The sequence below is a fragment of the Conger conger genome, chromosome 18 (genome assembly GCF_963514075.1).
Source record: "Conger conger chromosome 18, fConCon1.1, whole genome shotgun sequence".
In the NCBI taxonomy this organism is placed as follows: Eukaryota; Metazoa; Chordata; class Actinopteri; order Anguilliformes; family Congridae; genus Conger; species Conger conger.
In genome coordinates, this window is record NC_083777.1 from 26,445,191 (window position 1) to 26,456,094 (window position 10,904).

Sequence of the window (10,904 nt, forward strand, 5' to 3'; positions counted from 1 at the left end):
CTCTCTCCGACGCTTGCTCTCTCTCTCCCACCCTTTCTTTCTCTCTTTCTCTCCCACCCTCTCTCTCCCCCCCCCTCTCTCCCTCTCTCGCTCTCCCACCCTCTCTCTCTCCCTCTCTCTCTCCCCCTCCCTCTCTCCCTCTCTCCCTCTCTCACTCTCTCTCTCCCTCTCTCCCTCTCTCCCTCTGTCTCCCTCTCTCCCTCCCTCCCGCTCTCCCTGCGCAGTGACATTGAGGAGAGGTCGGCCATCTTGTCCATGGATCAGACGGAGTCCCTGTTCAAGCCGCACGCCGTGGTGAGCAGCCTGTTCCGGCAGGCGGAGGCCTCGCCCCAGGGCGACGGGAGCGAGCTGCTCTTCACCCGGCTGAAGGAGGAGCCCGAGGACCTGGCCCAGCTCGCCCCCACGGCCGGAGACGGCATCATCGCCCTCGACATCGGTCAGAGCCTGCTCCGCTTGTTATTTAACAGTGCGGGACTGAAGTTCATGAAGGTTTACATTAATACGCCAGGTCCTCCACAAACCCCTTCCACTTCCTCTGCTCCCCTCTGACTCCCTCCCCTGTTTACAGTACATATAAATTTATCCTTGTAGGGATTTTGCTTTGACGAGCAGATGCACTTTGTTGAAGGCTTTGTTGGTACATCATCATCACCAATGGTGGTTTTATTATTTAACAGTGTGGGGCTGATGTTTATGAAGGTTTACACCACTAACGGCAGGCTATTAATGGGCCATACTGTCCTTCTGGCAAGTTCAGAGTGGATCCTGCCGTCAAAACTCAATTTCCCATGATGCCTTCCTCTTCCGTTGAGTTAGTCCTGTAGTATTCATTATCTCAGAAAGTTTAAGCACACTCCTGGAGTGGGTGAGGGTGGCATTTTTTGTCAGTGTCTGCAAAGCCATTGCTGTGCTGAACCTGTGTGCGCATGTGTCTGTGTGTGTGTGTGTGTGTGTGTGTGTGTGTCTGTGCCCCTCGTCTATCAGGACAACCATTTGAGGAGCAGTACAGTAAGATGTCCTCCATGCCGCCTCCTCCTGCCGGCAATCCCTGGGCCAGTGAGGCTCCCAAGGCCAGCCCTGCCAGTGAGATGCACAAAATGGCCGCCACCTTCTCGGTGCCCCAGGCTCCACCGCCTGGTAGCGCCACGCCCAGCCTGAGCGGCTGTTCCACAGTACGTTCCCCCTCCCTCCCTCCTCATCTTTTTACATCCTTTCCTTCCTGCCTCCTCTTTTCCTCACATCCTCCTCTTCCTTTTCCTTTTCCTCATCCTCTTTCTTTCCCCCGAAACCTAAACCAGCCGTCCGTCATCAGCGCTCTGCAGAAATCCTATTTGATATTACAAATAAAGAGCCCGTTTGAACATGATGGGCAATACTAGAAGATGTGATATACTCTTATTGAGCCCTGTGGGCAAATTTCTCTTCTGCATTTGACCCATCCTAGCTGCGTAGGAGCAGTGGGCAGCCTAAGTGCAGCACCAAGGGACCAACTCTTGGTCAAGGGCAATGACAGAAGTGCACCTAACCTGACACACGTGTCTTTCAATGTGGGAGGAAACCGGAGTACCTGGAGTAAACCCACCAGACACGGGAAGAAAATGTGGGAGTCCTGCTGGGGTTTGGAATTAGGGGGCAGTTGTTTGAACTATCCAGCCCTGAATTCAGAGGGTTAGCTATATTTTTGCCCTCAATAGCACCCTGGGGGCAGATGGTAATGTCAAAAAGTGAATCTCCTGTTGTACTGTGTTTGCTAGTCAATCATGGGAATTTTTTTTTTTTAAAGAGAGCAGCCGCGTATACAGAAAAGGCACCTCTGGCTCCCAGCAGATTTGGTGTTGTGGTTATCTCTCAGGAGACCAATGTTTCAAGGCTCACTTGTTCCTTTTTTTCGTCTTTGTTTCGCTCACAAGTTCTACAATAGCAAATTATATTTTAAACTCAGTCCAATGGGTTTGGGGAGAGGAAATCTTAACTGAAATGGGTCCATTGGAGCAACCCTCAGTTCAGAGGGTAGAACGGAGTCCGCTTTCGGAGTGACGTCAAGTAGAACGCGGCAGTCTGCCCACGGGGTGCTGTTGAGTGAAGGGCGGTCTGGAGAACGGGTTGTGAGTGCACAGCCTCTTAGCTGCTGGAGAATGGCTTGTGATTGCGCAGGCTCTTAGCTGCTGTTCGCCCCTACAGCCCAGCAGCCCGGGAGACTACTACGGCTCCGTCGACAACGACCTGAAGGTGGAGCTCACGGAGAAGCTGTTCGCTTTGGACACCCAGGAGAAGAAGAGCCCATGCACCTCTCAGGTCAGTTCGCCGAAGGGAGAGGAAGACCAGGCTCGCGTTCGTTTAAGTGTGCCTGACTGCTGAGTGGACAGACGCATTACTTTACATCACATCACATCATTCATTTAGCCGATGCTTTTATCCAATGCGACTTACACGACTTGATTAGACTGAGCAGGGGACAACCCACCCTGGAGCAACGTGGGGTTAAGAGCCTTGCTCAAGGGCCCAACAGCTATGCGGACCTTTTTGTGGCTACATCGGAGATTGAACCGCCAACCTTGCAGTTCCCAGTCATGTACCTTAACCACTAAGCTACAGGCTGCCTCAGACACAGTGGTGCTTGACTGCTGATTGGTGCTTGACTCATGCGTTATCTGATGCCTAACAGATGCTCTCATTGTTGACTTCTGACAACACACACCCCCTTGCGATTGGTTGCTGGAGAGAGACTGCTCTGGCTTCTGATTGGACGGAGTAATTTATTATATTTTATTGGTTTACTGCTGATACGGTTTACTCACTTATCAGCTGACTGCCACTCCCCCAGTGGACTCAGTGGCTGATTGGGCAGCCTCACGCAGAGCTGGATCCTGATTGGCTGTTCCACTGTCCCATTTCCCAGCACTCTGCCAATCACGCTCAGCACTGCTTATTAACAAAGTGTTCCAGGGAAACAGTGTCTTTCTCTGTTTGGTGAACAAGGGCTGGAATCAAATCAAAACGGTCACGCACTCCACAGATAATCATTCATTGTGAATTCGCCATTGTGGCCGTAGGTAGGATATGTTAGCCTTTTAGGAACCATATATATAAACATTTAAGACAATTGCAATTATTAAGTGTATTCTTTATTATTCTTAGCGTTGTGTTTTCCTAAAACGGTTTTATAGATATAATCCTTCGTCAGATTTATCTACAAGGCCCAAATCCTTATCTTTGTGGTATTCCTAGCACCTGAAACTGTACTTCCCTTTAGGATCCTTCAGTGCACTTGTGCCTGGTTATGGGTATGCACTTGTCGCTCTGGATAAGAATCAAACACCTGTAATGTAATGAAATTCATAAAAATTAAAAAAACATTCATTAAAACCTTGTTCAAGGCGGCACGGATGGTGCAGTGGGTAGCACTGCCGCCTCACAGCAAGGAGGTCCTGGGTTCGAATCCCCGTCGGCCGGGGCCTCTCTGTGCGGAGTTTGCATGTTCTCCCCGTGTCTGCGTGGGTTTCCTCCGGGTACTCCGGTTTCCTCCCACAGTCCAAAGACATGCAGGTTAGGCTGATTGGACAGTCTAAATTGCCCATAGGTATGAGTGTGTGAGTGAATGGTGTGTGTGCCCTGCGATGGACTGGCGACCTGTCCAGGGTGTATTCCTGCCTTTCGCCCAATGTATGCTGGGATAGGCTCCAGCCCCCCTGTGACCCTGTTCAGGATAAGCGGGTTAAGATAATGGATGGATGGATGGAAAACCTTGTTCACAGGGTAATTTCACTGTTATTGATGTCTGTTATTTTCCCTTCAAGTAGGGAACTCATGAGAGTGCCATTTTTGCCCCCCCAGATAAACCCCGGCCCTGAGGACCTGGACCTGGATACGCTGGCCCCCTACATCCCCATGGACGGGGAGGACTTCCAGCTCAACCCCATCTGCCAGGACGAGGCCCAGCCTGAGCCGGGGTCCGTGGGCCCCCAGCACAGCTTCAGCAACATCGCCAGCCTGTTCCAGCCTCTGGCCTCGCCCCCGCCCAGCCTCCTCCACCCCCCCGTCCAGGCCATGGGCGACAAGAGGACCTCCAACCCGGGCCACCTGGACCCCCGGCCCGGCCTGCCCTACCCGTGCCCCGCGGCGATGCCGCCCTACCACTGCCTGGCCAGCGCGCCGCTCTCCTCCCCGGGGGGCCGGCAGAGCCTGCAGTGGCCCCCCGACCCCTCCTTACATCGGCCCGGGGCGAAGCGGGGCCTGGGCGACCCCATGGCCGGCAGCCCAGCGTGCCAGAATCTGCCCCCGCAGCGTCTCGCCCTCCACAAGCAACGGTACTGACGTAACTCTTATGTTCTTTTATCTTTTATTCGTCTTTTATCACGAATGTTACTCTGCCGTGTGATCACAGGACTGTCCCCCATAGTCCAAGGTACAAGCCTTCAGTCAGCAGGACACTAGTGAAAAAGTATTTATTTCATTAAATAATTCATTAATTCAGAACTAGACCTGTAGTTTTTGGGTACTGTATTCACGGTTAATGATGGGTTTACTCTGCAGGTCCATGGAGAGCTTTGTCCAGGCCCACAGAGACATGAGCCCGGCCCAGATTGCTCTGGCTAACAGCTTCAAACGCAAGAGACAGCTTGAGTTCGAGGACCATCATGTCTTCACACAAATGAATATGGTAAGCTCACCTTACCCATGATGCACCTGTGGGCGACTGTGTCTGGCCACAGGCTGAAAACACAGTTTATCTCGCTCATTTGCCTGGTTTCTTGTGTAACAGCTTGGCTGTGTTGTCTTTTTTTTGTAATTTGTCAACCATGGCTGTATATTGACAGTGTTAACCTGTGTGTGTGTGTGTGTGTGTGTGTGTGTCGCAGGAGGGGGCATCCTGCAGCAAACCGGCGGAGATGATGTGGAAACGTATGAGAAATGAGAGCTGTGCCTTCGCGGACAGAAAGTGCCTGAGCAGCAGTGCTCTCACAGGTACGGTGGCCCTGGAATTCACTGGGGGGAGGGGAGGGGGAAAAAAAAACTATCCAAGGGCCCAAGTTGGGCGATTGCGTCACGGTGCGATCGACCTTTAGACTGAGTGCTCCGGATTCTGACTGCTGGCCGGGGCAATGGGCACCGTGCCTTTCAGTTACTGGGAAAACAGAACACTGAGCACAATTATGTAACATGACAGACGGCGTAGCCTTCAGCCTTTGGGGCCAGAAGGAGAGTTGACACAGCAATGACGGGGTCTTCCTCACTCCCTCCCTTCCCCCAGAGAAATTCCCGGGCATGCACGGTGCCATAGACCAGCGCCTCAGCCCTCTACAGCAGCACAGGAAAGGCCAGTACCCTGGAGGGCTGACCCCGGAGCCCAAAAAAATGTTCCTGGGACAGAGCTACGCTTCTGGCTTCCGAGAGTACAGCATGTTGCCCTCTCCTAAAATGGAAGGTAATGACTGCTTTGTGTGGCGATGACCTGCGACTGAATCTTTACTGCCTTTTGTGGTATGCGTGAGTGTGTGTGGAGTGTGTGCCTGTCTGTGTATGCGTGAGTGTGTGTGGAGTGTGTGCCTGTCTGTGTATGCGTGAGTGTGTGTGGAGTGTGTGCCTGTCTGTGTATGCGTGAGTGTGTGTGGAGTGTGTGCCTGTCTGTGTGGAGCGTGTGCCTGTCTGTGTCTGTGTGAGTGTGTGTGGAGTGTGAGTGTGTGTGGAGCGTGTGCCTGTCTGTGTATGCGTGAGTGTGTGTGGAGTGTGTGCCTGTCTGTGTCTGTGTGAGTGTGTGTGGAGCGTGTGCCTGTCTGTGTATGCGTGAGTGTGTGTGGAGCGTGTGCCTGTCTGTGTCTGTGTGAGTGTGTGTAGAGCGTGTTCCTGTGTATGTGTGAGTGTGTGTGGAGCGTGTGCCTGTGTATGTGTGAGTGTGTGTGGAGCGTGTGCCTGTGTATGCGTGAGTGTGTGTGGAGCGTGTGCCTGTGTATGCGTGAGTGTGTGTGGAGTGTGTGCCTGTGTATGCGTGAGTGTGTGTGGAGTGTGTGCCTGTGTATGTGTGAGTGTGTGTGGAGTGTGTGCCTGTGTGTGCGTGAGTGTGTGTGGAGCGTGTGCCTGTCTGTGCGTGAGTGTGTGTGTGGAGTGTGTGTCTGTCTGTGTGGAGCGTGTGCCTGTCTGTGTATGCGTGAGTGTGTGTGGAGTGTGTGCCTGTCTGTGGCTGTGTGAATGTGTGTGGAGCGTGTGCCTGTCTGTGTATGGGCGAGTGTGTGTGGAGTGTGTGCCTGTCTGTGTGGAGCGTGTGCCTGTCTGTGTATGCGTGAGTGTGTGTGGTGCGTGTGCCTGTCTGTGTATGCGTGAGTGTGTGTGGAGCGTGTGCCTGTCTGTGTAGAGCGTGTGCCTGTCTGTGTATGCGTGAGTGTGTGTAGAGCGTGTGCCTGTCTGTGTATGCGTGAGTGTGTGTGGAGCGTGTGCCTGTCTGTGTAGAGCGTGTGCCTGTCTGTGTATGCGCGAGTGTGTGTCTTTCCCTGTGTCTGGATACTAAGCCGAATATTCTTTATAGGTCAAAAAAAAAAATACACTCATACAACTTTTGTCAACCATCTATTACTCAAGCGACCTTACTCAGCATTTGTAGCGGTTTGTAGCGGTGTGATTTAGAGACATTTCTGAGGAAAAGAAACGTATCTTAAAGTGACTCAAAACAACAAGCTGGTTTCAGACGCGCTCATAACGAAAGTCCCCCGGACCCTCCTCCTCCCCCCCCCCAGGCATGGCCAGCCGCCTGCTCGTCCCGTCGTTCGACTCGCACTCCCTGCCGGAGCTGACGCGCTACGACTGCGAGGTCAACGTCCCGCTCCAGGGCAGCCTGCACCTGCTGCAGGGCTGTGACCTGCTGCGGGCCCTGGACCAGGCCACCTAGGCAGGGGCCCGGGGCAGCCACACACTAGCCCATAAGCTAGCCGCCCTACGTGCATGTATCCTAAAATAAGAGCCACTTCTGCTCTTTTTTGTTTTCTTTATTTTTCTAAATTATATTCGTACTGTACATCTTTCTTATGTTTTGTTTTTGTTTTTTGTTTTTTTTTGCAGTTTAGACTGTTTCTGATATTAACCCAAGTTTTCTTTTGGTTTCGTTTGTTTGTTTAACCTTTACAGTACATCCAGACACTGCTGTACTACTCATCCCAAACCCCTGTGTTCCACCCAACACACCCCTTGACCCGAATGTTACCACTTCAGTCACTTTGCCGGTTCTCTCTGCCTGTCTCTCGCTGTCGCACACTCAAACGTATGTTTTTAAAAATGTTTTTAAACTCCAGAATGGAGGACACAGGAGTAGACAGTCTGCCTTTGTTTGATCTACTGTAAAACAATTTTATCTCTTTTTGAATAAAGGATTTACTTTTTCTTTGAAAACTAGTTTTTCCTCACTCCTCTTTCTCTCTCTCTCTCTCTCTCTCTCTCTCTCTTGCATGTGTATATCCTGTCCTCTCTTTTCCGTTTCCTCCGCCTTCTCTCTCTCTCTTTCCTTCTGGTGCCTTGATCTGATGAAATTAACATGGATGGTGGTGATACCTGTGAGGCCGTCGCTCTGTAAATGCGCTGCTCTTTTCCTGACCGCGTTCTGTCCGGGAGCACTTTGTAGGGATGTCGAATGATGCCGTCAGGCCTGACCGGCACTAGTCCCCACGCTTACCTACCTTTAAAAGGACACCTATGCCAAGGATTACAAGTCATGTCCGTCACCTGTCGTAGGGCTTCGCCCCCCCCCCCGTAACCCCTCTACGCTTCACAGAACAGCTTCTTAATGGACATTGGAGGCTAATCTGGACTTTCTTTCTGTCTCTCGCTCTCCTTTTTTCCCCCCTTTGTTGTCCCAACTGCTTTGTGCGGTGGCCACAGCCACAACTATATACACAGACATATGTATTCAGTGTAAGAAGCTCTAAAGTTTCCATGATATTGTCTACAAAAGTGTTTCGTATTCATGTGCCTTGGTACTTTGCCTTATCTACGCGGTAGATTCTTTGGATTCTCGTTTTTTGCCTTTTGATGTTTGACAAGTGGATATTTTGTTTCTAAAGTGCTTGGTTTCTCTTTTGTGTTTTGAGTTGCCTCTTTCAGAGTATATGCAAAAGTATCATAACTGGCATCCTGCCAATGCTGTCAATGCTCTACGTAAAAACGGACGTTTTAAAAAGCTGTTGAAAGATTAAAAAGAAAAACATATATACCTTATGTGTCCCACTCTTGACATGTAGCAGTTTTGATGTTTTAAATGACAAATGACACGCAAAAATTAAAAAAGATCACTTGCAGAAATATTTTTAAAAGTGATGGTGCTTCATAGATATATCCAAACTTGTGTCTTTTTTTTTTTGTAATAAACAATTTTATAAAGTTTCTGGGATACACTTTCATTAACACTGTATTTTGTTTTTAGGTGCTGACGTTGTCTTTAAAGTTGCTTTGATGAGGTTTGAGCATTTCCCCGCCCCCCAGTTAAGTCCTTCAGGTGTACAGTGGATTGTTATTAGGAATTCTCTGTAGTTTTTGTGTCTTGAAGCCAGAAATGACCAGCGACACCGCTCCCAATACGTGGTGTAATAAACAGCAGTTAACAGGCAGAATACCCTGACTGACAGATCAGCGATCTCTACAGTCTCCTGTAGTCCCCTTAGAATAGTTCTCGGTGACAAGCAGCGGAGGGGATGTTGTGGTTTAACAGTCATAAAAGGTTGAAGGCAAATGTTTTGCAAAGCGCACCGTTGCATGTGCTATTCACTATGATCGGGGCTGTGTAAATCAAAACGTCGCTTTAGGATTGGGCTAATGATTAATGTGAGGATCAGATTAAGGAGATTACCAAAATGTCAAGGGAATCGTAAAAATGATCGACTCCCTACAAATGAGGGGTGCGTTTTTTAATACCCAGCGCCCTGTCATTTTAGAAGCAAGGTTGTGGGCACCTGTGGCACGTTTCTGATCGGTGTGAGAAAGTGACGTAGAGGCTACCTGCTCAGCCGACCCACTGATGCACAGCTTCAGCGCCTCCCCAGATCAGTCAGCTCCTCAAGGCTGCCCTGCTAACCCACCTCAACAGACACCAGAGATTCACATACATTCAGATATAAAAACGAGAGCAGAGAAGTAATCGAAATGGGAATGAGGATCAAAATAATTATTAATCACCAGCCCTCGTCACCCTCATGCTTGGACTTCTGGGATATCTGTGATGGCTGTTTCCTGTATTCAAACCTCGCCGTTGTTTTCCTCTTGATGTACATACATTTACATTGCAAAGTTTCTCAAGCTGCTTTCTGCTATCTCGAGTTTGTCACATTGAATCTCCAGGCAAAATACCCACTTTATATAAAAAGAAGACGGTATAAAGGGCGGCCTGTAGTGTAGTGGTTAAGGTAAATGACTGGGACACGCAAGGTCAGTGGTTCTAATCCCGGTGTAGCCACAATAAGATCCGCACAGCTGTTGTTGGGCCCTTGAGCAAGACCCTCAACCCTGCATTGCTCCAGGGGAGGATTGTCTTCTGCTTAGTCTAATCAACTGTACGTCGCTCTGGATAAGAGCGTCTGCCAAATGCCAATAATGTAGTGTAATAAAAATTGCAGCCTCTTTGAGCAGTCCAAAATCGGTAGGGTGGACTGAACAACGGATGAGATTTGGTTAACTATGGTGCAGTAAGTGGAAAGAGATGAAGGATGTTGACACATTAAAACTAAAGGAAGGCTACTCACAAGCCTTATTTGTAGCACCTGTGAAGGTTAAAATAACAATATTCATTGTGAACGCTGGTTTCTCTCTGCGCATGTACAGCTTTCCTCAGCCTTAAAGACAATTTCAGCATTCTAAGTATAATGAGGGTCATTGTTTATTTCTTGGCACATTTTCTGCTTTTATTCATTTTATGTTGTAAAGCCTTTATAGATACAATAGCTGATATGATGAATATATTATTATTATTATTATCATTATGGGAACTTTAACCCAATAAGAAGTTGTATTTCTGCACTGATATCTTATTAAAGCATAATGATCTTACTCTTCTTGGGCCCTGTGTGTTATAATCACCTGTATACCTGTACTGTAAAACTGCAGAGTTATGATACATTCATCTTGGGATATTTATAGCCAATAAAGCCTGCTCTTTTTTAACTACACTCAGACCTAATGGATGTGCTCCATCTTTTGTTGCGCTTTTGTCAGTGGTGACATCAGACACACATAAACCCCAAAACAGACAAATTAGGATAAAAAGATATGGCGTTAGAATGAGAATGGTAAATGGTAAATGGCAGGCATTTATATAGCTCCTTTATCCAAAGCGCTGTACAATTGATGCTTCTCCATTCACCCATTCATACACATGCTCACACCCCGACCAGCTTGTCAGGAGCATTTGGGGGTTAGGTGTCTTGCTCAGGCACGCTTTGACACAGCCCGGGCGGGGGATCGAACCAGCAACCCTCCGACTGCCAGATGACTGCTCTTACTGCCTGAGCCATGTCGAAAAAATAAATAAATAAATAAATAAAAATAAAAATTCCCACTTATGATGACTATATGTTTAGAACAGCATTCCGTGTGTATTTTCCTAGTTCTGGATGTGATGCTTTGACTTGTGGTAGAACCTATGCACTTGTAAGTCGCTTTGGATTAAAAGCGTCTGCCAAATGGCAAAAATGTAAATGTAAAAAAATGAGAGAGGGGGGAAGGGAGTGAGATGGGGACGGAGAGAAAGACACAGAGAGATTTATTTGTCTTAATGCTTCAGTGCTCAGAAAGAATGTGTTGAGTACAGAAACCTGATTCTAGCGGGAGAAGGACTCTCGTCAGGACCTCAGGAGGTTCACCTGTCCCCCAAAGGTTCAGAGCCCAGGTCTGACAGCACCTGTCTCTCTACTCGACCAAGGCCAAAGCCTCCA

At 48.9% G+C, this 10,904-nt stretch overlaps 1 protein-coding gene across 2 annotated transcripts in view; it reads left to right on the forward strand.

Moving 5' to 3' along the window:
* epas1b (endothelial PAS domain protein 1b) overlaps nt 1–10,139 on the forward strand; it is a 50,403-nt gene extending 40,264 nt beyond the window's left edge. For both annotated transcript variants that reach the window (XM_061227556.1, XM_061227557.1), the window contains exons 9-16: nt 225–436; nt 985–1,172; nt 2,182–2,295; nt 3,835–4,307; nt 4,534–4,660; nt 4,860–4,965; nt 5,252–5,425; nt 6,729–10,139. In XM_061227556.1, coding sequence (XP_061083540.1) covers nt 225–436; nt 985–1,172; nt 2,182–2,295; nt 3,835–4,307; nt 4,534–4,660; nt 4,860–4,965; nt 5,252–5,425; nt 6,729–6,880 — 1,546 coding nt within the window. In that variant the 3' untranslated portion in view covers nt 6,881–10,139. The remainder of the gene's footprint in view (nt 1–224; nt 437–984; nt 1,173–2,181; nt 2,296–3,834; nt 4,308–4,533; nt 4,661–4,859; nt 4,966–5,251; nt 5,426–6,728) is intronic.
* Nucleotides 10,140–10,904: the final 765 nt, after the last annotated feature.